The 27,956-nt window shown below is 49.0% G+C and overlaps 1 protein-coding gene across 2 annotated transcripts; it reads right to left on the bottom strand.

Annotated features, from left to right (window-relative positions):
- Window positions 1-202: 202 nt before the first annotated feature.
- LOC136115447 (ras-related protein Rab-27B) lies at window positions 203-24,286 on the bottom strand. Of its 2 annotated transcripts, none has more exons than XM_071802190.1 (6): window positions 23,833-24,286; window positions 7,968-8,139; window positions 7,245-7,330; window positions 5,628-5,731; window positions 5,126-5,249; window positions 203-4,165 (listed from the first exon to the last, which is right to left on the bottom strand). In XM_071802190.1, exons 2-6 carry the CDS (start codon window positions 8,118-8,120, stop codon window positions 3,976-3,978), a joined length of 657 nt encoding a protein of 218 aa, XP_071658291.1. In that variant the 5' UTR covers window positions 8,121-8,139; window positions 23,833-24,286; the 3' UTR covers window positions 203-3,975. The 2 variants fall into 2 exon arrangements, with proteins under 2 accessions (XP_071658291.1, XP_065717637.1); XM_065861565.2 differs by lacking the exon at window positions 23,833-24,286 and adding an exon at window positions 14,497-14,663.
- Window positions 24,287-27,956: the final 3,670 nt, after the last annotated feature.

The raw sequence follows: 27,956 nt of genomic DNA, 5'->3' as shown, positions 1-27,956 counted from the left end.
GTGCAAACAGACCCTTGGCCGGGGTGAGGCGGTTGTGCGGTCACACTCACCTGGGCCCCGTTCCGGAGGGTGAGCTCCGTCAATGGAACCACTGCCCCGCCGGGTGAAGTCGGGGTGCCAGGCGTGTTTTCCTATCATTTCCAGTGCTGAAAACTCATGGCAAAGCCTCTGTTTCCTCCCCAAAGCAGCCCAGAGACCGCACTGAAAAATATCCTTTTATTGTGAAAATACCAGTGCAGAAACGGAGGCACAGGTTACATTCCTCAGCTGGATGACGCGACCCCAGCCACCGGTGGAGCTGGTGACAGGAGGTTTAGAAGCCACAGGTACTTGGGTACAACAGAGGGACAGGAACAAGCATCAAGGGGCAGCTCTAATTTAAAATAAGAGCCTATTTGTGTTGAAGATACAGCTTCAATCACGCTCAGAGCACAGATCCGTTAAGACGAACATAAAACAAGCTCACGGGCGGCGTAACAGAAGGAAACACCGATATGGTGATTGCTACAGGATCTTAGTGCGAAAGAGACCTTAGGAAAACCAAAAAACCCCAGAAGTAAGTTGAGTAAAATACAACAGGCGGCTTCTACTCTACAGTTTGTCCACCAAGCCCTATTGCACAATGCGGATGGACAATTTTAGGGTCTATTTGCTAACGTTATGTTTTAACCGTACGGACCAAAAGCACATAGCAAAGAATCATTGCCTCTGGCGCCTTCAGCTAGAAATAATAATTAAGAATAAATTAGAAACAGATCTGCCCAGCATCAAAGAGTCAACAGCATCCTCTGGAAAAAACAACCCCAAACTTATCCTATATGGGTGCCGGGGGATTTTTTGGGGAGGGATAATCTAAAGGTGCCTCAAAAGGTGTCTCCCAGCACTCAGGTAGAAAACTATTCCTTCTTTACAGCTTTTTCTCCTTCTCTTTGTGAGATCAGAGCATGGTCTGAAACTCTTAGGCGACTTTTAATGACGTCTCTTATATGATCCGATCCTTTAACACGTAAATATGTGTATGACAACGCTTCACATATTTAGGCTGAGAAAGGAGGATTTGCTGCGGCCGTGGTTGCCCGGGCACAGCAAACTGATCACAGATAAAAACAGTTCATAAAATTAAAGCTTAAATGATTGTCAGGCATAAAATCCACCATGTGCCACACTGTGTCTCAGACCTTTCTAACACACATTGCTACACGTTAACTCCTAGAGAGCATCTGCTTACGCCTCTAAAAGCATTGAAGAACGGTCATTAATACTCTCCTGGCCATGTGCAGCTGATAAAACACCAAAAAGCTCATTCACATCTCTGTGTTGACGGAGTAGGTACTTTGTGGAGTCTTTTTACACCATTTTAGCTCTTGTTTGGCCCTGGTAACAGCTCCTCAGTTCACACGCAATGGCAGCTCAAAGCGTCCTCGCTCCTCCGACTATGAACCCAGGGCTGAACTCAATACAAAAGGAGCAGCACCACCAGGCTTTGGCAAAGCAGATACTTAGCAAGACGTGGAGAACAGGAGGCACCGGGATCACCGCGGTGCCACCGAGGTTTTGAGGCCGCGTTCTTACGTTCGCGCTTAAAAGCGGGAGGCCAAAAATACCTGGAGAGCGGGAAGAAGGGACGAGCGCTAAGGACGAGAGGTGGGACGTCGGTACGCGGCTTCACGCCGAGATTAAGGGACCGGATTCAACAAGTCGGGTAACTCGAACCATCCTGTTAAATATGAGATGAGGAGGGCACAACTATGCAGAAAGAAAGAGGAAACCCGAATTATTCTCAGCATAAAGACCCCGCTCTGAAGGATGGGTACGACCATCCCCTTTGTGCACAGCACCGCTCGGTTCCGAAATGACCGCGCAATTTACCGCAGCGATCCTGAAAACCAAAGGGACTCCTCCAAAGAGACCTTGAGAAACCAGTGGTTGGACTGAAATTGAAGACAAACCCCCCCAGGGTTAAAATACCTGCACTGACATTGAATTTTTAGCATCACCCTGGATAAAGCATCCCCGTGATGCGGGATACCCGGCGGGCCTGCAAACGCGCCGCATTTGTCCTCAAACGCAAACGTTCAAAGATGTAGCATCCAGTTTTGCAACAGCAGAATCTGGATTCGAGTTCTAGTGGGACGGGAAGCAATTTTTAGTAAGAGATTATTAACTCTCCTTGCGAAAAATGAGATGACCTGATAAACAAGAGAGCTGGTAGCAGCCACTGAGAATCACTGCTCATGTTCCTCTTCATTTAATAACTAAGCCACCTACCAGGGAAAGAAATCCATCGAAACTCCTCTTCCTTTCCTCCAAACAAAGCTTTGGTGCAAAAATCCTTTGGGATAATTCATATACATTCAGAGATTTCTTCCTATTAAAAAGCACAGAATAAGGATCCATTGCTTGCGTTAGCAAGTATATAAATACAAAATAAGCAATAGATTTTCTTACTACAGTCATTTCTGTCGTTCTTGAAGCAAACTCAGTGGCGAGGTGGAGGAACCTTCCTCCAGACCAGACCGCGCCAGCTATCACCACTGTATATTTAAGTTATTAGTATTTAAGAGCGCTAATTGCAGCAGATGGAGAGAGAAATACAAGCACCGGAGCTTCTCTCTTTCCTGGTCACCGGACAGCAAAACGATGCCACAAACTGAAAGATGTCTTTGAAAGCAAGAGAGGGAGTTCCTTGCTTTACTTTTTACATTCTACGCTACATATTACAAAGCAACGCAACCTGGGTTCCAGTGCACGTATCCAAACACCAACTCACTTCCTACCGCTCTACTTCCACCTTCTGCCCGCTTGTGGGAGGCACGGAGACGTTTACGAGCTCCCAAAGGTTGGAGGCTGAAAACACTGAAATACAGCGAAGTCTGCGGTCTCGCCAACCCAACCAATTTAACTCGATGTGTCGAGCGATCTGCTCCCCCCTGAGTGATTTTAAAGCAGCTTAAAGCACAATAAGCACAACTAGACCTTTAACTACCACCTGTATACAACCACAACGGTTATTCTACAAAAAAAAGGACAGGGTAGACTCATAAATATACTGTAACTTGGTTTAGAAAACGATCTATACTTATAAATATACTATTTTTTATCTCTTTTATCTCTTTCCTGTATACATCTTTGCCATTGCCCCTTTGGCACAGCGGAGTTTCCGCAGCTCCAAGAGCCACGAATTCTTCCCTACATCCCACCTGCGATACGCAAAGAGAAAACCAAGCATCACTTCCTCATGTTGAAGAGGGGGGAACAGTTTTACCTAACAGCACAAAACAGTTTCATCAAATACAGTTTCTCTCTGTTCTCATAGTCTCTTCTTTATCAGCTGCCCCTGCAGCACCACAATCCCTCTCCGTCCTTTTTCCCTGTAACGTTCCAATCCCTGCTTGGATTTTTGGCAACACAAGCCATGCTGCACAATTCCCTGATAAGTTCTTTTAAATTGAAACACCCTAATTCACCCCAAAAAGCCAAAGCACGCCTACCGTTCACAGCGATTCAGGCCGGATTCGCAGCATCGCTTACTCTGACATCCTAATAGGCCACAGAAAATCGCCTTGGAAAACACACACTCCCTGATGCACTTTAAGAATTAGAAAGAAACAGGATTCTGTGGAAAAATGGCACAGGCCTAGAAAACCCACCTCTATTTTAATATCAACACCCTGCGTATGCAGACAAGATTCCCTCTTCTTTTAAAAAAATAAAGCTACTTTCCTCTATTCAATATCCTGATCACCTGAAAACCAAAGATGAGGGGAGCGGGGAGGAGGAGGTGGGAGGGTTTGCCACGATGGCACCGGATCGGGAAGGATCATTGAGCGCAAGAGCCCGGCGGCGACGCGATTTCCCTCGGTTCTCGGGAGGAAACCGCGCCATCCCAATAAAACAACGCAATTCGGCTTCCGCGCGCGGGATTCGGTGGTGGATCGGCCGCGGGACGCAGCGTTCGCAGTTCCAAGGCGACACTCAGCAGGCGCATCTCTTCTCCTCCGCTTTGGCCGGATCCAGCTTGGCGGAGCCGGCGCCGTTGGCGGCGTCGGCGCCGGGCGGTTTGTCCACGCACTGCTCCATGCGCTTCATGATCAAGTCCAGCAGCGTGGCCACGGCCTTCTCCACGTGCTGCCCGGTGGCGGCGCTCGTCTCGAAGTACGGGATGCTACGGAGACAGGAAAAGCTTTACCGGAGGGACTTTTAGGCCAACCAAGAGTCTTTGTTCTACTCGCGGTGCGGTGGGTTTGGTGGCCATAGAGCGAACGGGGCTGAGTTTTGGTCTCTATCTGGCAGAACCCAAGCTCAAACCTATCCTGGCATTCTGAGCTCGATATCACGGTCGCATCACCACAAACGCCCTTAAATCCATAATATTGTCACCTTTTTCAAAAGAGAAGGTTACAAATAGTTTCAGCAATGAAATTCGGCACAAACTAATTGCTCCTTGCTTGGCCGCAGACAACTCTTTAATAATCTTTCAGTGTTTTTAAGCCTGATTTGCTTATTTCTCCCCATAGTTTCGCAGGCCCAACTCTCTCTGAACATCCCTCGCTGCCCAATAAGGGCAACTAAGGACAAAAATACACCCTCTTTTTGCCCAAAAAATGATTTACTGACTATATCACAGAGCCATTTTTTGCGGTTATTAGTGCAAATAAACATAGAAGCCTCACTAGAATAAGAAAAAGGCCATTAACAGCTTTATTATCTATAACTAAATAAACTCAGCGCTGCTTAGAACCTGACCAAAATCCACAGGTGTCCAAACTAACTAGAAATCAAGCTATAAATACTGTTAGTTATCTGGTTCATGGCACTGAGTGTGCAGCTGCCTTTGGTATTTTGGCCTGAACTCGCAGGACAAGCGAAAAATGGAGTTTTCTAATAAGAATGTTTGATTTCAGCCTTATTTCCCATGGATTTGGGCCAAACTACTAGAACAGGGTGTTTTGTTCTACCTGTTTCCTGTTTAAGCAAGTTGATGGGAAAACGTGACAAGCTGGGTTTCACTATCACCGTGATACCGCAGTGCCTACAAGTCTTGGAATTTATGAGTGTTTTGTCCAAGTATCACCAACTACACTTAGTTACAGACTCAATTTACCTTCTGTCACTATTTACTCACCCGTATTTGTCTGCCAGGTCCTTCGCTTGCCTCTCGTTTACCTCCCTTTGGTCTGATAAATCAGCTTTATTGCCAATTAAGACGATATCTGGATTCTCACAATATGCGTTGGCTTGCAGCTGACCTGGAAGCAAAGATGAGGAGATAAGAGAACGTTGGAAGCGCCTTGGAGACCAAGATTGTTGACAAAATAATTCCAAATTAATCGATTCAATCAATTCTTGCTCCCCACCTCTAAATAACCTCAACTAACCACACGCCAAACGCATTTCTTTGGGGGCTTTCAAGCCACATCCTCGGATTATTAGGATTATCAAGAATACACCCAACACAGTCTATCGTGCAAAATAAAATAGGAGCATGTATCATCCAATTTGATGAAGCCTTCACCCCAAATTAGACACATTAGACACAACGGCTTTCTTTGAGCGTTTTCCAGCTCACAACCACACGGAGCCTGGCAGCCCAAAATACACAAGCCCAGCGCTAAGGTTCTACTTACTCATCCAGTTCCTGACATTTAAGAAGCTCTGCTGGCTGGTGAGGTCGAACATGAGTAAGAAGCCCATGGCGTCTCTGAAGAACGCGGTGGTGAGGCTTCGGAACCTGAGGGTGGGAGAGGAAAGACAACGCGGCTCTATTAACATCATATAGAGCGCAGCTTTGCTGAACTAAGTTTAGGAAGTAAACCCAACATTAATTCTGGACTTTAATTCTGGCTCTGATGCATCCACGCTTATGAATCAGTGTGTTAGTAATCGACCCGAGGAAGTTTATATGTGAGAACATAAGCACGGCCAGTGACTAATCTATTAGTTCAAATTCTGCCTGATTGAATCAACAGCAAAGCAGAGAAGGGTTGGGTGAAAGAAAAGAAATATATTGATATTTTATGCCACAAATCCACGCAGATTTCAAAGAAAAAAGCGCTTTCTTGAGCTGGGGACATGACTTGGAGGGTTTAAGGTAAAAAGGGTGCCCCTCACTCTCTAAGAGCGAAACCAGTGTATGTAACTAGGCAGGGGAAGCTTGAGGAAGCAGAACACGCACTCCTCCCGTTAGGAAAATAACAGGATGAAATTCAATAGCCAAAAGTCAAGAAGGTCCTTGGGAAGAACAAACAACTGCGCACGCACAGGATGGGAGCGAGCGATTAGAGAAAATAATCCTGCAAAGGAGGGTGCTGGGCGGTCGGGCTGTGAGAAGGAAAATTAAAGCCACGGCCTGGTTTGGTTAAAACCAAGTTTCTCTTGTAGTGAATTTGCCTGTCAGCTCAAGCTTCATATGAGCTGCATTCTCCTGGAGAACCAGATCCATGTTTTGGTAGACATAGCAATGCAATGTCATTGATAAGCATGGATGGACATCTCGCAAGAGGGGCAACGAGGAACAGGGGATCAGAACCTGACCAACTGTGTATAACATCCCATTCACGCGAATATTTCGTATAAAAGTGGGAGATCACGAGGATCTCGTCCCTTTTCCCTATGGCCGACATGAGGAGAGGACCTTGCGAGTCGTCCCTGCAAACTGGGGCCTAATGACAGACTGAGTCCAGTTCCATTGGCTGCAGAGTCCAGTCCAGGACTTTGGCTGCCAGCTCTGTAGTTGCTGAGATTTTCAAGATTGGTTTCATATATTTTCTATTATTTTCTGTATTTTATCAATAGCATTAATAAAACACTTCCAATTTTTCCAACTCTCTTCTCTCTGTCCTTCTTTCCATCCCTATCGCCTGGGCTGAATTTCACGGTTTATTCTCACCCGCAATCAAAACCCTTAACAAGCCATTACAGTTTTGCTGCTTAAAGGGGAATAACCTGACGGCTTCATCCAAATTAATCAGAACCTGCCTTACCCAAAAATGTGAAATACAAGCACGAGGCGCTTAGGTAGGTTCTGTGTATCTTCCAGAGCTTAGGAAGGTATTATAAACCCAATATTAACTAATAACCCGCGTGTGCGGGCACGAGGCGCGGAGCACATCACCCTCGGTTCTTCCAGTCTTGTTTCCCGAGCTCCTCTGAGCACAGCATCGGAAAAACTCTATTTTCCACCTGAAAATACCCCAAAAAGTGAAAAAGCGGGGGGTGTTTTGCACGGAGCTGAAGGTGGTTACCTTTCCTGGCCGGCCGTGTCCCAGAGCTGGAGATGGACCTTGAAGGCCTTTCCTGGAGATCCATTCGGTCCCTGGCGGTTGTAGACCTACCGAGAGAGGTACCGGTCACACCAAACCCCCAAAACCTTCCACTTCGCACCAGCGATGAGTTATAAGTTCTGCCCTTCAGTAAAAGGCAACTCTGGCCTCTAAAACCACTCCAGAGGCTGCTCCTAATGATGTTAAATCAGCTGTGAAAATCAATGGATCAACCGCACCAGGTGTGTGAATTAAATATTACGTGTGCCTGTAATATTTAGCGCGATCAACAAGGTATCTCACAGAGTCATTTTTAATGTGACTTTTACATAGCAGAACAACATATTTAACCTTTTGGATCACTTGCTTACAACATAATTCATTAGACCTTTAAGTCATTTCAAGGCTGGTAAGCCCATGTAAGATGTAGTTTCTCCTGCACTTATAATTTATACCCCAAAATGTCAAGAGTGGAAAAATCAGTAATTAGTAATTATTTGACTCAGGTGATGAGCTGGTGGAACCTCATTGTGCATCTATTTAAATTCTATATTTGGGCCCCTTAATCCAGAGTTCATAATTAAGCCAAAAACTAGACCAGACAACCCATTATCACAGGCTAAACCCGCACTAAGAGAAGCAATATTGCATCAAATGCGTTCACAGAATAAACGAATAGAGAAAGATGAGACATGGACAACTCACCACTCGTTTTTCCCGGAAGTCTATCCCTACCGTCGTGATGAATTTGGGATTAAACTTGTTATCGGTGTATCGGTACAGGAACGTTGTTTTCCCAACCCCAGAGTCCCCGAGGGCCAGGAGTTTGATCAGGTAATCGTAGTCTCCATCAGTCATAGTGCTAATCTTGAGGAACCTATGGAAAGAGGAGAAGACACGCAATACTCAATACATCCAATGTATCGCTTCTCGAAATAAGCTGCTCGAGCATCTTCCAAGCCTAACACCCTTCCACCAAGCAGGTTCTTAGTTCTTTTGTATTACCCTAAACACCAAGGTCTTGCGATTGTATTGACTTTGTTATGAAGCTCCAGAGGGGAAGGAAAGGGGCCGCACGCAAGAAATACATCCACAAAGTATTGATTTGCGTGTGTGAAGCCTGGAATCCTATGAACCACCACCTGGTTTCCACCCTTCTTTCTCAACATGATTTAAGCCTGCTCTTTTCTCCCTGTTAATCCTCGGCGTACAGGAAAATCCGCTCCATTCGGAGCCTAATTATTGTGGTCTCCGAGCCGTATCCCATTCACAACCCCACCGCCTGTTGCCACACAAGCCCTTCATTTCCATCAGAATTCAGATCTAACTTGGGGAGCGTTTCAATTAGCGAGTCCTGACCCGCTGTGACTCAACGACTCAACTAAACCAAGCCCGATTATTCCGCGTATCAACAGCTTTCAGGGTAAAAAAGCCGTGGATTGAGCAGTCCCATTGTGCGAGGTTTATACCTTGGATATTGAGCCACCCAGAGAGGCTCTTCTGATAATAAAGGTTTAATAAATCTGCAGAAAAAAGGCCCTGATCTGATGGGGAAAGGCCAGAGCACCAACACATTGACTTCAAGAGATTAACTCAGCCTCTTTAAGCCCTTCCAGAACACCCCAAATTTGCTGCAAGGCAACACTGAGCAAGTGGAACTTGAAGAGCATCAAAACCAAAGTATTTTTGATCAACGCAATAACAACGGTCGACAAAACCAGAAGTATCTTGGGAGGTGATTCTCTGCCTAATGCTGTTAATACAAACTATTAATTTCGGATTAAACCAATCAAACCTTAAGATGCTCAGCCAGGATAATCAATGCTCCCAAAGACCCAGTGCAGGGAAAAGGACGCGAAGAACAGTTTTAAGTCCATTTTTCTTCTTCTGTTCGTAGTATTTTCCACAAAAACTGGGAGGAAGGTAAGTCATTGAAATCTAAATTGCTTTGCTCACGCATTTTCACCTTGATTGAGAGTTGTTGAGAGGGATTCAATTCCATAAAGGGAACATCAAGGAAAAGCGAGGTCCGCAATGAGAGAAAAGCCAGTTCCAGAGGATTAGAGTTTATTTCCCTTGCTAGTTTAATGCCAACAAACAAAAAACTCATTTAAATAGCAAAACGCAGCACCTAAACTCCCAGCGCACATATTGCACCAGCAGCTGGTCAGCAAGAGATTATTAGATCCTGTCTTTTAAAACCTTGTCTGCCATCCTTAAGATTCTGACCAGTATTAATCCACCTATAGCGTGAAGAACTAAACTCGAGTGCCCTGGTGCCCTCAAAACCCCCCAAGCTGTTACTCTCCTGCTGTGGGACAACTTCTCCGGACAACGGAGCAGCCAACAGAGAACCCCAGATAATTAACATCCAGCTCATTAACACAGTCGCATTAGACACCTCTTCCCGAGCAGGGAGAATATTGAGGACCGCCTGCCATGCAAAATAGAGCAGGTAGAGCATTAAATGTAAGAGGGCGCTATCATAAGTCTTTCCTGAGCAGAAGGAAGAGACAGGATGGAGGAAAGAGAAGATAAAACTCCATCCAGTCAACACAGCACCACACTATAATTTGTCTGCCAAAAAAGCAGAGCTGCCAACTAAATGGCCCATGATGAGCCAAAGTTTTCTTTAGTGTAAGGGCTTTGAGCTTCCACCCGCTTGAGTGCACCTGAGCGTAACTCCATAGGTAAGAAGGTGCGTTGGGTACCACGCTCCTCATGCCCTGCAAAGGAGCCATCACGACCTCAAACCCCTTGCAACTCACAAGACGCCTCTGCTCACAAGAAAACCCACTCAAAGCTCCAAATACCGCTTCCCAAACAGATGGGCAACACCAGTTGGAACCCATTCGCACCGCCGCACATGTGTTCAGAATAAACCACAATAAACATGCAATGCAAAGAAGAAGAAAAGGCCAAGACAAGGACTGCGCCCAGTGCTACCAGGAGCTGTTATCACGACACTTTTTACCCTCCGGGCCAAACACGCAGCACCAGGTGAGTCACAACACAAGCGATCACACACATTCCCCTTTATTTCACCACCTCGAAAACCTGCTTGGTCACTATAGGAATGAGTTGTGGGCTGATTGTGCCGCAGCGGGTCTGTATTTAGCACACAACCCAGCCTGGCACGCTCGACTGACCGCACAAATACAACTGTGCCGCTGAGCAGAAAATAACCACCGCTTACAAAATACCTGCAAAATACACACGGCGGAGATGGAGTTCGCACGAGGAAGCAGAATCCTGCCACTGTAAGTAACCCAGACGACACATACTCTAACCTTTCATTCACATTTACAAAAGGAAAACAAGCGCAGGAATCAATGACATTTAAAGGAGCGTATTCAAGCCAGGAGGAGGAAGTTTCAGCGGCTCACCGAAACCAAAAAATCTCATTAAATACATAGAAATCACATCACCACCTTTGAGGAAGTCCTGAAGTTGTATGAGGGAAGCAACCCAGGTTCAAGGGACAAAAGGGGCTGTGGGGACGGCTGCCCCGAGCTCAGGGTCCCGTCCCAAGCTCAGGGTCCCGTCCCAAGCTCAGGGTCCCGTCCCAAGCTCAGGGTCCCGTCTCAAGCTCAGGGTCCCGTCCCAAGCGCAGGGTCCCGTCCCAAGCGCAGGGTCCCGTCCCAAGCGCAGGGTCCCGTCCCAAGCGCAGGGTCCTGTCCCAAGCTCAGGGGCCCATCCCAAGCGCAGGGTCCCGTCCCAAGCGCAGGGTCCCGTCCCAAGCGCAGGGTCCCGTCCCAAGCGCAGGGTCCTGTCTCAAGCGCAGGGTCCCGCCCCAAGCGCAGGGTCCCGTCCCAAGCGCAGGGTCCCGTCCCAAGCGCAGGGTCCTGTCCCAAGCGCAGGGTCCCGTCCCACCCTGTGCAGATTCCCCACGGATTCAACCCTGCAGGTCTCTCCTGCTCTTTCGAAGGCAAGCGAAACCTCCCCTTCATGACGAGACTGAGCTGTCTGCCTGCCATAAATCCGATGAAAATTTATGAGCTAATATAGTTATCTGCAAGACATGAAGTGGGCTGGAGCGGCTTTTCAGCTGCAGAAGCGTGGTATCGTTAGCCATACTTCATCTCTCCCTGACCTTATCAAAGCCACGTTTTGAATGCAAAGCTCCCCATCGATCTCTTGCAGGACTCCTTTGACCAAGCCCAGCCTTTGCCACCACACAGATCTCCAGTTAAATTTCGGAAGCCTGCCATGCCGATGAAGATTCCAAACTGGATGACGCCATCTAAAAGACCTGGACGTTTGCCAGCTACTCGTACGTGGCTCAATATGTGCAACGAACAGCAAGCAACAGTGAAGAGCAAAGGGGTGGGTGGTGGGAAGTCAACTCCACAGGTCACAAATCCTGTCCCGATAGCTGGGGTCGTCCCCTGATGCTGCAAAACGGCATCGCTCTGCTCACCAGTCATGCTGGTTTAGTTACTAAGGCCAAAGGTTGGCTGAGAAAGCTCTGGTTTAATATTTGGGATCCTTTCTAAGCTCCTTCCAATGGTATTTTCAGAAGACAGGGCTGACTATGGTCATCATTCGTTGATCCCCAAATCAAACCTGTCTTTTGGAATTGCCATTTTATGCTGCCTATATGTGCTGGAATATGAATGGAATTGCCATTTAATGCTGCCTATATGTGCTGTACCCCAGGCCTGTGCAGGGGCTTGCAGGACAAACACGGAGGCTTTTCGCTGGCTTCGCACACTCAGTTCACACCTGATCCCAGGGAACACCACACAGGTCAACATACTTGATTGCACTTCATCAAAGAGCCCTTTGCAACCCTCTCGCTGTCAGGAATCTGAAAGTGGGTTCCATATTGCTTGGGACAAGCTCGGAAAGTTGTAACACGTTGGGTGTCCCTTTAAACAATTGTCCCAATAATCATTAGCCACAAGGGCAGCTACACCGCCCTCCATACAATAAAGCAGATTTCCACTCCCCGTGCCACTCTGTTTAAACAGAAACGTACAACCCCCATCAAAAGTGTTTGGCTTGGCAAATATTCCGATCCCATCGATCGCGTCTCTTTAAGGGCTGCGCATTGTAAAGAAGGTTCCTCGAGATAGAAAGTCAATAGCTCTAACAAGCTAATGGCTATTAGACATTTAAATCACCGCTTTTGAAGCAGTAAATCATTTCTTCTTTCTCCGGCAGACAATCTGATTATTCCATGAAAGGTTTTAGGAATTAAAGTCCGTCGTACTGCCCAAGCACCAATTGGTTATCCCAGGAGTTTGAAGCCCTTAAAGGCACAGGGAAGAGTCATTTCTCTCTTCTCACACCCATTTAGCTCCCTGGGATATCACTCATGCACCACAAGCAAGATCACCCTGACTTCTACCGCTCTCACCCGTGCGAACCAGCCAGTTCTTCCAGATTCTAAAGGAAACATAAAGCTCCTTTCTCCCTGTGAAATCTCAAGATTACACGGTCCACTCTCCACCGGTCGTTGCAGAATGATTCACTGCTTGATAAACCTGCTGTGGCTTAGATCACAGAAACTCCCCATTTCCATGCTGTCTTGGCCATTTCATAACGCTGCACGAACCAGAACAGGGAATAGTGCAGCTTCATCTCGGCTCTCGGACGCGGACACGTCCACCCAGGCCACCAAGCTCACCGGGGGACAAGGACCGATTGTCCCGATGCCACCCAAACCAACCCCAAACCTGCTGCGTTGTGCTGCTGCCAACACCGCTTCAACACACGAAACGCAACACTTTGCTGAATTACTCGGGATTACTTTGTTTCTCAATGAAAGAGCAAAATCAAAGCTTCCTTGGGAACCCGCACAAGATATAAGTTCTGAGAGCACACAATAATAAAATCAGCTTGGAAAATCCAGCCTGCAACGCATGAACAGCGAGAAAACAGCTTCTCCCAAGGAAAAACAACTCTCTAGTTGTAACAAATACAAATTATGCCTTTCAGCAGACGCATAGGTGAGCAGCACGAGCAGCGTATTTACCGGGATGCTATTATAGCAGTTTAAACAACGGGTAGCTGGGCACTGACCAGCCTCTGCGGTTTTGGGGCACGCTGCTCCCCGTTCCGCACGTTCTACCCTATTGCTCTTGCTTAGAAGGCAAAACCAAGCAGCGCTTCGCTCTGCAGCTGCCCAAACTCCCATGTTTTACCAGCAAGGCTGCCACCGCTGCCTTCCCGCGCGTCGACTCCTGACAGCCCATCCTGAGGACTCCGCGCGCCGCCAAAACCCGACAGATTCGTTTTGCAGCATGGGAAAACTGTTTCTCCTTCCAGTCAAAGTCTTGATTAAAGAAGCGAAAGAGGAGTCACGCTCGCTCTCACTGCTGTGAATTAGCATAACTCCAAGGCTCAGGCCTTTTTTCCCCCACCTGCCTGCAAGTATGCAATTCATTTTACCTGTGGCACTTGTATTTAATGCCTACAGCTCACGGCGCAGAGCTACTTTAAAGGAACTTTTATGCTAGAGCTCAGAAGATGCAAACGATCAGCGTGCTGCTCTGTACCTGCCTTCCTCCTCCTGCCACAGCTGCTCAGTTAAACTCTGCACCCGTCGCGCTCGGCTTTGAACTTAAGGACCAAATCCGCCTCTGTGATCCCTGCAAAATGTGTAAAAGACGCCTCTCCCCAATAATCTCATCTAATAGCTATAGAAAAGTGTCAACCATACGTTGCTGTAACAACACGAAGTTCACAGTGTTTCATTTTAAATTCATTTTTAGGTGAAAAAGCGCACTCATCCGATCTTTTTATATCCTTCATTTTATATTCCCACCTCATCCCTCCACCCCAATTCGGGAGCGACGGCAGCCACGGCGCCGCTAAACCCCGGCTGCTCGCGGAAGAACTATTTTCGGAGCACCTATATTTGGCCATTCCGGCCCTAAAGCGCCTGGTTACCAATTCCCTTCTCGCTTTACATCCACCCCCCGTTTCCATGCACCATTCACCGGCAGCTTCACGCCGCCCTCCCCTTTCGGTCGGCTACAATCACCAACGCGGGATACGACAGGAATACAGGCTCCACGGGTTCGCTGTACATGTCGTGAGAACACTGTCGCGACAGCGCGCCGTGGGGACACCCCGCGGTCTCCAGCCGCCCGGCTCCGCGCTCACCTTCCCCGGGCGACTCCAACCCGCCGCCGGGCTCCATCTTCCCCTCCCTCCGCACACGGAGCCGCATGGCCGCCGCCTTCCCCCCGCTCCCCAGAGCCGCCGGTTCCCCCGCAGCACAGACCTGTTCTGGGAGCCTCTGTCCTGGCCGGTGCTGGCGGTGCGGGCCGGGCGCGGAGCAGCTCCCTGTGCGGGAGCCCGGCGCTGGGCTGAGGCGGAGGCGGCGCTGCCGGGCCGGGCTCACGGATGTGGGCGCTCGGCCCGGGGCCCAGGCTGGCGGCTGCGGGGCGGGGACGGGGACGGGGACGGCCCGGGAGGAGGGGCCGGGCGCTCCGCGGGGAAAGCGCTGCCCGACATGGGGGAGTGGGTGGCGTGGAGCCTGTGCGAGCGGGGTGGGCGAGCCCGGGGGGGGTGCCGGTGCAGCTGTGAGCGGGCCAGGGTGAACCCTCGGGGACCAGGAGGGGGCCACACGAGCACAGAGTGTCGGGGGTTGAAGGGACCTGGAAAGCTCGTCCAGTGCAATCCCCCATGGAGCAGGAACACCCAGCTGAGGTTCCACAGGAAGGTGTCCAGGCGGGTTTGAATGTCTGCAGAGAAGGAGACTCCACAGCCTCCCTGGGCAGCCTGGGCCAGGCTCTGACACCCTCACCAGGAACAAGTTTCTTATCAAATTTAAGCGGAACCTCCTGTGTTCCAGTTTGCACCCATTACCCCTTGTCCTGTCACTGGTTGTCACCGAGAAGAGCCTGGCTCCATCCTCCTGACACTGCCCCTTTCCATATTGATCCCCAGGAATGAGTCCCCCCTCAGTGTCCTCTTGTCCAGCTCCAGAGCCCCAGCTCCCTCAGCCTTTCCTCACCCGGGAGATGCTCCACTCCCTTCAGCATCTTGGTGGCTGCGCTGGACTCTCTGCAGCAGTTCCCTGTCCTTCTGGAACTGAGGGGCCACAACCGGACACAGTGGTCTCATTGTAGACCCCCTTTCCCTGATTATCCCTCAGGCAAACCACCTCCAGTGGAGGGTTTACAGCTTTTCACCCTGAGGAAACCAGGGACCTGAGCTACGTCTGTGCTCTGAGAGTGGAGAGTCCCAGCCGTGGAGCCAGACCCAGCCTTGGCGCAGGACCCAGCCATGGAGCAGAACTCAACCATGGAGCCAGACCCAGCCATGGAGCCAGACCCAGCCATGGAGCAGAACCCAACCATGGAGCCAGACCCAGATATGGTGCCGAACCCAACCATGGAGCCAGACCCAGCCATGGTGCCGAACCCAAACATGGAGCCAGACCCAGATATGGTGCCGAACCCAACCATGGAGCCAGACCCAGCCATGGAGCAGAACCCAACCATGGAGCCAGACCCAGATATGGTGCAGAACCCAACCATGGAGCCAGACCCAACCATGGAGCCAGACCCAGCCATGAAGCCAGACCCAACCATGGAGCCAGACCCAACCATGGAGCCAGACCCAGCCATGAAGCCAGACCCAACCATGGAGCCAGACCCAGCCATGAAGCCAGACCCAACCATGGAGCCAGACCCAACCATGAAGCCAGACCCAACCATGGAGCCAGACCCAACCATGGAGCCAGACCCAACCATAGAGCCAGACCCAACCATGGAGCCAGACCCAGCCTTGGCGCAGGGCCCGGCTCTGCCTTCCTGGAAGGAGAAGGAGGAGCAGGAGCCTGCGAGTCCCAACTTGTGCCCTGCCGTGGCTTTGATGCACACTGGGGTTTTACCAGGGGAGCAGCCCTGGTCCAGAGCAAAGAGCAGCTATAACCTGTTACTATCACCCCCCTGAATCCTTAGGGGAAAAAGTTCAAAGGGCTTCTTTCCACAGCTTGAGTTAACTCGGATTTTTCCCTTTAGTCCATCTCCTACTTCCCAAAGCTCAATCCAAGGCTGTTGGTTAATCGGGTTGTGTCTCAAACAGCCGTTCCGCCAACCCAGCGCTGTGAGAATCGAGCGACGCGGCTGCAAGAGCTCGTCCAGCGCTAATCCAGTCCTGCTAACCCAAGCAGCCCATCATACTGAAATAAAAGAGAAAAAGGAAAACCAAAACCAGCCAAAAACCAGCCCAAGTGAAGCACTTCTACAGCGCCAGGACTGGAGTACCTTCCGTGAACTCCAAGAGCACGGTGACAATCATTTCTGCTACAACCTTGACTTGGGAAGCCACGCAAGGCTGGGAGAGACGCGTTCTCTCTCTAGTGCTGCGCATTGGTATCCACGGGGCAAACAGAAGTATTTCACTAAGCTGCTGATAACTGGCACGTCGTTAGGTCCTAAAATATCTGCTTTAAAAATGAGAATGCGATAGGCAGGAGGGGGAGAGAGCTGAGTGAGGACAGCGTAGAAAATAAGGGCTGGTGTCACCCCATGTGCTTATTTTGGCAAGTTTTGCCCGTTGCAGAGACCTTGGGCAGCAGAGCCACGTGTTCAGAGTGACTTGTAGTGTTTTCACTCGAATCCTTGGCCTCGTCATAGTCGTAGCAGAATGTATTGTGAAATTATGGCTTATAATTCCCCTTTGAAATTTTGATGTGTGTGAGGCCGTTGGTGAGACGTGACGGGGAATGTTGGAGTGTCTCACTGATAAAGCAGATGGAGGAGCAAAGAATGGGAGTCTGAGCTTCATACCCTAGTAGAACATGCCATTCCTTTTCCCTGGTTTGATTTCTATGTGTCCAGAGACACCTGCAAAACGGGGACGGCTGCGGGTAACCAGCTGTTGGTGATTGAAGGAGGGCGATCCAGCTGCAAATTGTGCACCCAGCCCCACTTCCCAGCGCTCCCAGCCCCACTTCGCATCACTCAGCCCCTCACTGGCTTTTTCTAATGGTTCCCCCCCTTTCCCCGCTGGGAAATGCCCGGTGCTGGTAGACGGAGGAGATCAAACTGTTGGCCAACACTTCCCCAAAGCCTCGCGGCTCAGAGCTTCACACCCACGCGGCATCCGGCAAATTGGCCGCCGATCCGTGGTGATTCAGTTGGGCCACACAGGCAATTAGCAACTCCGCTGCCTGCCAGCTCTTGCTGATATAGCTGGAAATGTGTTGCTCTGATGGACGGTTTCACACAGCAGCGTTTCTCTAAAGCCCTCGCAGTTTCTCCATAATTCTCTTTATCTCATCTCGGCTGCTAAATGTTAAACACCACCATCGTCGTGGTGTTTCCTTTGGGTCTCTCGAATTCAAGGCGAGCGGCTTATTCAGTAACCTCGTTTTCCTGCTTGTCCCTCCGACAATCAAACCTCACAAGAACGGGAAACGCGTGCGGATCCTGTTCTTCCCAGACAGCGCGATTCCGTGTGACGGAACGAGCGCTTCGCAGAGTTATTACAGAAAATCATGCAATATTAATAACGTGCTGTTTCCTGAAAAAAAACCAACCGGGGAGTAGTAGCTTTGGGAGCAGCAGCAGGATGTGGTATTTCAGCTCCCTGTGAGCAGCGTGTTTGCATTAGGAAAGTAAATACCTGATCTCACCTGTGCCCACAGCTGGAGCAGATCCCAGCTGCCCGGCCTGGCAGAGCTTCCCTCTCTCACCTGCTTTGCCTTTAATTATCCCACAAAGCTATTTCTTAGCCAAATTATTCCTCTCTAAGGCCTGCTCGACTTGGGAAAAGAAAAGTCGTTCTCCCCCTGTTTAGCAAAGGCGGCGGATGCCTTAAGGAAGCTGTTTGAAACCAGTTCTTGCGGCTTTGCACGAAGCGTCGTTTTTCATCTCACTACTGCAAGCTGAATTAATGTCTATTCAACCTCGCTACGCTGCTACAAACGTCTTTTAGTCTGGTCTAACTAGCCCAGCATGGCTCTGTTAGGACTGGGAATACTTCATATTCTTGCTCTCCCCATCCTTGATCAAAATACTGCCCAAATTGCCAAGATTATTTGCCGAGAAACTTTCTGTTTGCAATAATATCAAGCATGTTTCTTGGCTATCTATGCAAGAAAAGACTAAACTCACAAGCAACAGCTTGCAAAAGGCTTATTTAGATTTAGATTAGAACATAAAAAGTAGATATATGGCCAAGGAGAATCTGGAGTGAACGCTTGCCTTAGTTACATAAGGCCAGCAGGTTAATTAGATAAGGCACTAGGTGGACTAGGTCTTAGGCCCCTCCTAACTGGAATAGTCTAGTCTGGTCTAGTCTATGTCTGCACTCATGCTGCTTGTCAGTGTAACTCCGCTGAGCTCCACAAAACTCCATCGATTTATGCCAATAGGGCGTTCAATCCATTCTGTGGTTCCTACACCATCATCATTCAGCAGGATTTGCTCATATTTTCTGCTCTTAGCCCGGGGCTAAATCATTAAGAAGAAGAGGAATGAACGAGCTTGGTCAGAAACCAATATCCGCTTCTGCTGAAAATGATGCTCGAAAGAAAAGCCCTGATTATTTCGTTATTTGGTGCAACTAAGTTCTTGGATTAAAATACATTTTGCATCTAGAATGTTGCCCCAGATTGCATTCAGACGCAGAAAATCTGATTTTAATGAAATAAATAGCATGGTCAAGGCCAACAGATAATTACCTTGGTCATTCCTGCCTAGTCAAAAATCCAATCTGCGATTGCAAGTTGCATCGCTTTTTCAAACCAGATCTACTATTTAACTTCAAACCCCATTTTTCCCAATTACAGCACCTTCAATATTTGGTGTGCCCGCGTGTTTAGGAACAAACCAGGATCACTTTGGTGTTGCAATCGCCAAGCATCGGCACCTAAATCACTGTGCGCACGTGCATTTATTTATTACGATGAAGAAAGCTGTACAATAAACCCCAAATTTCATGAGCTCCTGGGTTTTGACTCATCTGGAGCACGAGGGGCCATGGGAATACATGGGAATGAGCGCGTGGAGCGCAGCATCATTAAAAATATTCGTCGTTTTAATACCATGTATAGACATTTTATATTGAAATAAATGGAAGGCAGAGCGGACAAACAACCGAGTGGTTGTTCAGAAAAAGCCTCAGTAAAAAGAGGTAGAAGGGAAAGGCGACGGACCAGCGCAAAGGTTCTTTTCCTTGGGGGGTTTTGTGCTTGTTTGAAACTCAAAGCAGGAAGCAAATAGTCCACATTGGAGCTGGTATTGATTTTAAGGACACGACTGATTAGGACTGCGCTTAACTAACAAGTGCTTGCATTAATACCTCCCATTGTATCCATCCAGCTATTTAGGAACCACTTCTCAACAGACTTCTTGTCCTCTTCTATTCTTGAGTTCTGTGCTTGGGTAGCAACTGGGGAACAGAAACCTTGAAATACTCCACGATTGTCAGTTGAAACCGGCTTTAAACCAAGCCTATTTTTAGTCCATTGTTAGTTATTTCCCATTTCTCTGTCTTGCTCTTCTCTTGGCAGCCCACAGAGCAAACCCCATTTCGCTCAATGAGCGAGCGATCGAAGGAGTCGCAGACCACGCTGAGCAGAGAACCTCAGCTTCAAAAACACCTCTTTTTCTGCCCGTTTCGCACGGAAAATGGAAGATGAGGTGCTGGGTGTCCCCGCTGAACGGGGACCTGTCCCTTTGGGCCGGGCTGAGCGATGTCCCCGCAGTGGGGAGCCCGGTTTGTCCTCCTTCCCCACTGGTTTTACTGGTGGAGGATGCCGTGAGCCTGCGAACCTCAGAATGAACACCCAATGCCTATTCCTACCGTCCTATTCCCAGCAATAATGTCCCCGAAACCCGCTCCGCCCCACTTGCCATAATAAGATATTTATCCAGAATCTCCAAAATAATAATCCTAGTGTCGAAATTATTCACATATGATGGATGAAGCGACTGGATCGTGGCGGCCCCGTGGGGCAGAGCAGCAATAAACCCGACGTACTGCAATAAAACCGTGGCAAAAAGCAGCGTTGAGCTCTCCAGGCACAAGCTTTGGGGAAACATGATAATTGGGGCACGTTGCAAGTCCCCCGCAGGTAATTAAGTGCCTTAGCGAGGCTCATCAAGAGCCACTTTGCCGTGGGGATTAACAATCCCGCATCTACCGCTCCTGGCAGCTCAGAAGAGGTAAACTCGCTGCACATCTGGACAGAAGATTCCAGGTGTGGTCTCCCCAGGGCAGAGCAGAGGGGCAGGAGAACCTCTCTGACCTACTGACCACCCCCTTCTAACCCACCCCAGGTACCATTGGCCTTCCTGGCCACAAGGGCCCAGTGCTGGCTCATGCTCACCCTGCTGGCCCCAGGACCCCCAGCTCCCTTTCCCCTGCTCTCTAACCGATCATGCTAACGTTAAAATAGTAGATAATTTCCAGAGAGAGAATAGTTCTGCAAATTCGGTGGCAGGCACCGCGGGATGCAACTTGAGCTTCTTACCCACAGAGCAGCCTAAGTAATAACCTACATATTATAATCACACACAAATAAATTGTTAATCTCAAAACCTTGTATAAGCAGGAGTTTCTATCTTTTACACCTTTTAGGGCACACACTAATTAAGAGATTAATATCCAAGTTCTTTTAGCTACGTTGTGCAACGCTACGGCGCAGAGAACAGGCCAGGGATGCAAGCAGGGATTACCGTTTGTATCGAAAAGAGTAGGAAAGCTAATTCAATTACAGCTGCGTAGGAGGGAACGTACATGATCGCGTTGTCTAGAAGAACAGTGCCCGTTTCAAAGCGAGCTTTCCAGCTCCGCCAGCTACCCCATCGCCAGCCGTCTGCTCCCGGAGGCGGGAGGTGAGGGCTCTTTGTTGCGGCGCTGAGCCCACAGCGTCGTCTGCAGCCTCCCAGGGGCTGTCTGGCTTATTATTACGTTTCGCACATGTGAGGAGAAGGGATTTAATGAAACAGAACTGGTTTCATGCCGCCGCTGCCTTACCGGCGCTTTCCTTGCGACCTGCGGCTCCCTGAAAACCCAGATACGCGTTTCAGGTGTTGTATCAGCAGAACCCCCTAAGCTACACTTGGTGCTTTCTGTACAATTATTGGCTATTTCCAGGGTGCTCTATCCATTTTAGACCCATCAAAGATGCAGCAAAGCCTTGCAGAGGAGTGCTGAGCGGTACTGAGCATCCCCAAAGCAAAGCGGCAACGGCAGGGCTGGTGACGGTGTGCTCGGAGCAGAGGAAATACCCATTTATCAACAGTGCATCACTAACGCCTATCGGATGAAGTGTTATGATCATTCTACACGACTCGAGGGCAAATGCCAGGTGGCAGTGGTTACGGCACGGCCGCCCACCAGGGAACCCCATTGCAGGACGGCTTCTCAGCAATCAGTCCACTCTTTCACGATAAATCGGTGTTTATTTCAGATATCATGGGGCTTTCGCTAGCAGGAATAGTCCATTTTCACCACAACAAGCATTCCTATAACATAGATACTTGATCCAAAATATATCTGAAGAAATGCCGGCAAAGGCCAAGGGGAAAACTGAATCATTTTGGGTTGGAAAAGACCCTCAAGATCATGGAGTCCAAGTGTTCTACCATCCCTGGCACTGCCCCATGTCCCTGAGAACCTCATCCATGTGTATTCCCAACCCCTCCAGGGATGGCGACTCCACCACTGCCCTGAGCAACCTGTTCAATGCCCTTTCCATGAAGAAATACCGATTCTATCAATTCCACCGATTTCCTCAGGCGGTTCCTCAGGGGAAGCGCATGAGGTAGCGCAGGGAGATGATAGAACAGCCTCAACAACCGCGAGAAGCTGCACCGTTAAGCTGGGTACCGCTGGTTTAGATCAGCTCCCAAGTTAACCCCTGCATGCTCTTGGTTTCACTGCTCGCTTCTCGCATGCACCAAAGCTCTTGCATCAACCATGGAATGGTTTGGGTTGGAAGGGACCTCCAAAGCTCATCAAGGCCCATGTGTAAGGACATTTTCTACTAGACCAGGCTGCTCCAAGCCCCGTCCAACCTGCCCTTGGACCCTCCAGGGATGGGGCATCCACAGCTTCTCTGGGCAGCTGTTCCAGTGTCTCACCACCCTCATGGCGAGGAATTCCTTCCTTAGATCCCACCTCAATCTCCGCTCTTTCAGTTTAAAGCCATCACCCCTTGTCCCATCACAACACGCACTTGTCCCAAGTCCCTCCCCAGCTTTCTCGTAGGTCCCTTTAGATACCAGAGGTTGCTCTGAGGTCTCCCCGGCGCCTTCTCAAGCTGAATAAACCCAAATGTCTGCATAGCAGAGCTGCCCCAGCTCTTAAATCATCTTCATGGCCTCCTCTGCACCTGCTCCAACAGGTCCCAGATAAGCAGAGCTGAGCTCTTCACAGCTTAAGCCCGGCTTGTAAGAGATTTTTGCTGATGGAGCCGCAGCTAAAAAGCTGCAGGGAAGATCCCAGCGGGGGGAAAACGTTGCCTTAGCAACCGGCTGCGAGGAGGCGGCTGCGTGCAGGTGAACTTGGATGCGATTTGCCCTGAAATGATGGATAACCCTCGATTTTCAAGTGACCCATGCACAGGCTGGAGATGCCAATTCCCAACGGCCACGGGGGTGCTTCAACATATAGACACAATCATTTAAGCCCCTCCACGTGCATGATGTGGTCACATCACTTGGATGTCCCGTTAGGAACGTCCTATTGAGATGTTCATTCGAATTATTCGTGCCTTGAAACGCCACACGATCCCAAACCCCCACTTCGAATGAGGAATAATGTTGTAAATGGGGTATTTACACCCTCTCCTGAGCCACCGAGGGTGAATTCAAACAGGGTGATAACAACCTATATAACCCAAAACGCGATTTGTGTCATCGAAGCTTTTTCCCAAAGAAAATCACATCCAACAGCAGAGAGGAGTGAAATTCATGGGGTTTATAGACACTCGGATCCTCTGAAGGGTCAAATCACTCAAATATTTTGTATTAAATGAAAAAAAGCGGTTAAATGAGTGGAGGAATCACACACCTTGGCAGGAGGGTGATGAATTAAACCAGGATGGAGGGGAAGGCGCTGCAGTGATTGACTTGGCTCCCTTAGGACGGTAAATCAGCTGCATTAAAAGTGATGAATGCTGGTGGTTCTGTGATATAATAAAAGACACCAGGATGGTAAATTTAGTAAAGACAGTCTGAGAAAAGTTTCAGAGCGGCCTTCTCCATTTCTTAATTTTAATTAACACACTATTAATTAAACAAACCCTGTAATAATTCGCCTTCCTGCAGCCCAAGGAACCATCGCCCTCCAGTCCAATTCTCTTTATGTTTTGAGATTAGATGCAAAACAATGACTTTAGTTCCCTAATTCCCCTCGCAATTCAATCCAATCTGCTTAAAAACCGGCCTTAAATAAATCCTGCAGCCGTAGGTTCAGCGAGAGCCCCCCAAGAAGAGGAGGGACGAGCAGAATAGAAGTTAAACATAAATCACCACGTCGATTTTAACAGCGCCTTTCCCTGGTTATCTTCCTAAGCAATTTCACATTAACCCAAAGCTAATAGACAACGTATTAAAGCGCACCGTTCGAAAACAAAAATGAATGGACTTACCAGCGAACCAGCTCAAGTTTAATCCTCCTGCTGCCTTCCAACTTGTTCGCAATAATTTATCACCGCTAGATGAAATATTAAAGCCAGCGCCTGCAGCATCGCCCTATTTTTTAATGTCTCGAATAGACCGTTTCCACATTCAATCGTGTCCCGGCGGTGCTGCTCAACCTCAGCATCGCAAAGGCACCGACCACCCCATTTATGGCATCGGGCTTTATATCAATAGAAGAGAATGGGGATGTGCATCCCACCTACGGGCAGGACATCCCTGCCCTGATTTTCCCTCCGCACCAGAGCTCCTGTACCAGCAGTTTCCCCTTCTTGCAAGCAAATACACCCTATAACAGAAAATGATGCTTTCTCCCCCTCGTAGAGCAGGATTCAGGTTGCCGGAGGCATCTCGGGAGCTCCGTTTTAATGCCGCGTCAGCCCATCAAACGTCGCTGCTCCTTTCTTGTTGCTTAAGCCATCGGTTTTGCTCGGGGGAGAGAAGAGTTAAACCAGCATCTTTGCATTGAGAAGACAGAGCGAACCCCGCTGGGAATGGCTGCCGGGGGGGTTTAAAGCCTGTGCGACAGAAGCAGGAGGAAAACCAACAGCAAAAAGTCTCCTTTCTTCTTTCCCCGTGTCCATCTGCTTGCAGGAGCGGAAAGGATGCGGATGCTGCACCCTCCCCGAGCCCATCCCTGGGCATCGCGCTGGGGATGGGTGGAATAAAACCCATTTTGGGGCTGAAGATCAGCCCTGCTGGTCCCTGCACCCGGTGTGTGCAAACATGAGATTTACCCAAGGGATATCGCCCAAATTTGCCATTTCTTTCTGTTCAAACAGGAGGCACCGATGCACACAATTGTGCCCCGTGCTTTTTGCCCCTCTACTTTTTGCCCCTCACCTCCAGGACATATTTTTGCCTCCTGCAGTGTCTTGATGACTATTTCTTCCCACAGGGACACGGGGGGGCACTGGGAATGTTTAATGGCAATATTAATTGCAATCAAAACATCAATGGATCGAGCAGACGGAGTGGATCCAGGTTCCGGCGATAGCGCCATGATGTGAGAGCATCTTCCACCAAAACGGGGGGAACCGGGACAAAACTGCCATTTTCACGCTTTTCTTTAGATGAGGGATGTTCTTGCACCCCAAAATGTATCAGATGAGAGGATTCGGTGATATCCTAAGGGAGAGTCTGAGGAGCCGGAGCAATAGGACCCAAAGCCACCGCTCCTGGATGCTCCGGGGTGCCCTGGTGCGCTGAGCTGTGGGTACTCTTTATTTGCTCTGGATACTCTTTATTTGCTCCGCATACTCTTTATTTGCTCCAGATACTCTTTATTTTACCACATTCCAGCCTTCAAACAGCGTGTTTGCCCCATTGTCTGGCACAACCTCCATTTCCCCCAGGACATCTGGAGGGAAAGATGCTTCTCCCTGGCACCGATTTGCTTCTGGAGGTTCCAATGCAGAACAGCCACCCAGTTGGTGTCAGCGCCGCCTTTTGCTTCTGCCCATGACAAATCCATCTGGAAGCGAATGTCTTTTCCTCCAGCTGCTTGTTTTGTTGTTTAGGCCAATGCCTCAGAGCCATAATTCTGCAGGCTTGGACATTTTCCACTTGCGGGCTCTGCTTTCTCAAGTCCCGTTCCAACCGGGATTTCCAGCACGTCGTATTCAAAACCCAGCTTTTGAAGGATGCAGAAGGGAGGTGCGGGGATGGATGGGGCAAAATAAAGGACATTGACATCCCGCCAAGCCCGGACGTTCTACCGACACCGTACAGATCTCCACCCTACACTAATAAACTCATTCTAGGTGACTTTACAGCGGGTGTCCCCCCCTTCCCTTGTCCCGCACTTACCTGCAGGTCGCCAGCAGCTTCTGAGACCTCTTTGTGTCCATCTCGAGTTGCGCAGCCCCCGTTCGTCATTCACAGCGCTGCAAAATAGGAGTTAGTCCTTGATATTTTGGGCTATTGTATCATGAGCCGGCGTTTTGGTGAGAGGAGTTAACGGCCCCCCAGCCCTCGCTTCCCCTGCAGCCCACAGCCTCGCACCGTCGTTTAGCGTCAATGAACAGGATCCCTTTAATTAGCCCATTCACAAGAGCGAGGATCTCACGTGGCATCTCTTAGGGACTTTCTGACATTTCTCGAGGATTAGCGGCGCCTTAATTATTTAAACCCTGCCATTTACAGCGTCCTACATCTCCCGAGTCAATTAAAATGGTGATGAGGAAGGTTTGGGGAGCTCAGGGGTATTTAATGATGGTTTGAGCGGGGGGTCCTGAGGAAGGTTTGGGGAGCTCAGGGGTATTTGATGATGGTTTGAGCGGGGGTTCCTAAGGAAGATTTGGGGGGTTCAGGGGTATTTAATGATGTTTTGGGCAGGGGTTCCTAAGGAAGGTTTGAGGGGCTCAGGGGTATTTAATGATGTGTTGAGCGGGGGTTCCTAAGGAAGGTTTGGGGGGTTCAGGGGTATTTAATGATGGTTTGGGCAGGGGTTCCTAAGGAAGGTTTGGGGAGCTCAGGGGTATTTAATGATGCTTTGAGCTCCATCAGAAAAAGGAGCTCGATCAGAAAACATAACCCAAAGCCCTGACCAGTCCCAGATTTCCCTCAGTGATGTGCAATGTTTTAATTGCAAGAATAAGGAGAAGTTGAAGATAATTCTCTTTGTCCCCCCCAGCCCTGTTTTCCTTGGTGTCTCTCGTGAACACCAAGGGTGAGCTTTACTGAGCAAAAGTCACCTCACAGCAGACTCGAGAGCTCGTTTAACCTTCTCCTCAAATGCACATTAATAATTGATTTGCTTCTCCCTCGCGAGCTGCTCAGGACTCATTTTCCTGTTGATTTTCCCTCTTCTCACCCTCCTCATGGGCCAGGACAGGGACAAGCAGCTCATCGCATCCCTCAGATTTGGTGGGAAGGAGTTTATGAGCCGCTGGTGCTCCTGGGCAACACCAGTTGGGCCAGTGCGGGGACACCGGGGCCAAACTGGGGTGCCAAGGGCTGCAGGAGCCCCCCAGCGCTCAGTGCTGTCCCAGGGTTCCTGTTCTATAAAGCACAAGCAGTTTATCATTTGTTTAACTCTGTATTATTTCCAAAATGAACGCACTGAAAAATGCACAATCACTAAAAAACCCATTTTCTTACAAAAAACAAATATTTGCCCATTAACCACAAAGGACTCGGCGGGAACCTCCAAGCGTGCTGGGAAGTCCCCGGCTCCATAACCTGGACTATGATGGGATGCCACCCATAAAACGGGCTATTTCCAGCCATGCGGCCATCAAAACCTCGGGTCCAACAAAGCCTGGCTTGTCTACAAAAGATGCATCAGTACTGACTCATCACAGGTTGGTTGGGGCCGGATTTTCCGTTTGGCCCCGTTTGTTTTGGCAAAAATCAAGGATTTCGCAATGTTTCCAACCTGGCGGTGACAAGAACACGCAATAAACCACAGGAAATTTCCTTTTGTCCTTTGGGGTCTATAAAACTCACCATAAGGGATGCACAGAGCAGGTTTAATTATTAAATCATCCTGTATTAAGACCCTGGAATGGCTCTTAACCTGATTGATTTGGAGGCACAAAGCAACAGTTATTTGATTAGGGATTGATAAGTGACAGTGACACATCTCAGGTCGCTAACATTCTCACCCCACTTGCCAAGTCTGGGGTTTAAGCCTGGACTAAGATATCTATACCGAAATGGGCCCAGACTATGGGAAAAGGGATGGTACCTGAACGCCCCTGCTTGTCAGTCTAAATTAGCTTTATTATTAAATTTAAGTAGGTTGCTAAAGTCTATGGGAAACATTTTCCTTGTAGCACATATGCAAAGATCTGGGCTCACAAGCTAGATATTCACAGCTTGATGTGTCCCTTTCTTCATCTCATATAAAGATCTCCCCTATCCAACGGGCACCCCTAAACCTCCTACAGAGCATCTCAGAACATTTAAACCAACCTTGGGCCAGCTGAACTGGTTTAAACCTGAGCCTGAATTAAACAAATTGAAGGTTTTTGCTGTATAGATGCTGTTGGAAAAGAGCGGCGTGTCCGTGATTAAATCAATGTCAGCTCCAGCAGAGACAGGGGCTGATGGTACACAGAGCAAGAGGCAA

The sequence above is a fragment of the Patagioenas fasciata genome, chromosome Z (assembly GCF_037038585.1).
Source record: "Patagioenas fasciata isolate bPatFas1 chromosome Z, bPatFas1.hap1, whole genome shotgun sequence".
In the NCBI taxonomy this organism is placed as follows: Eukaryota; Metazoa; Chordata; class Aves; order Columbiformes; family Columbidae; genus Patagioenas; species Patagioenas fasciata.
This window is presented reverse-complemented; position numbering and strand designations above follow the sequence as displayed.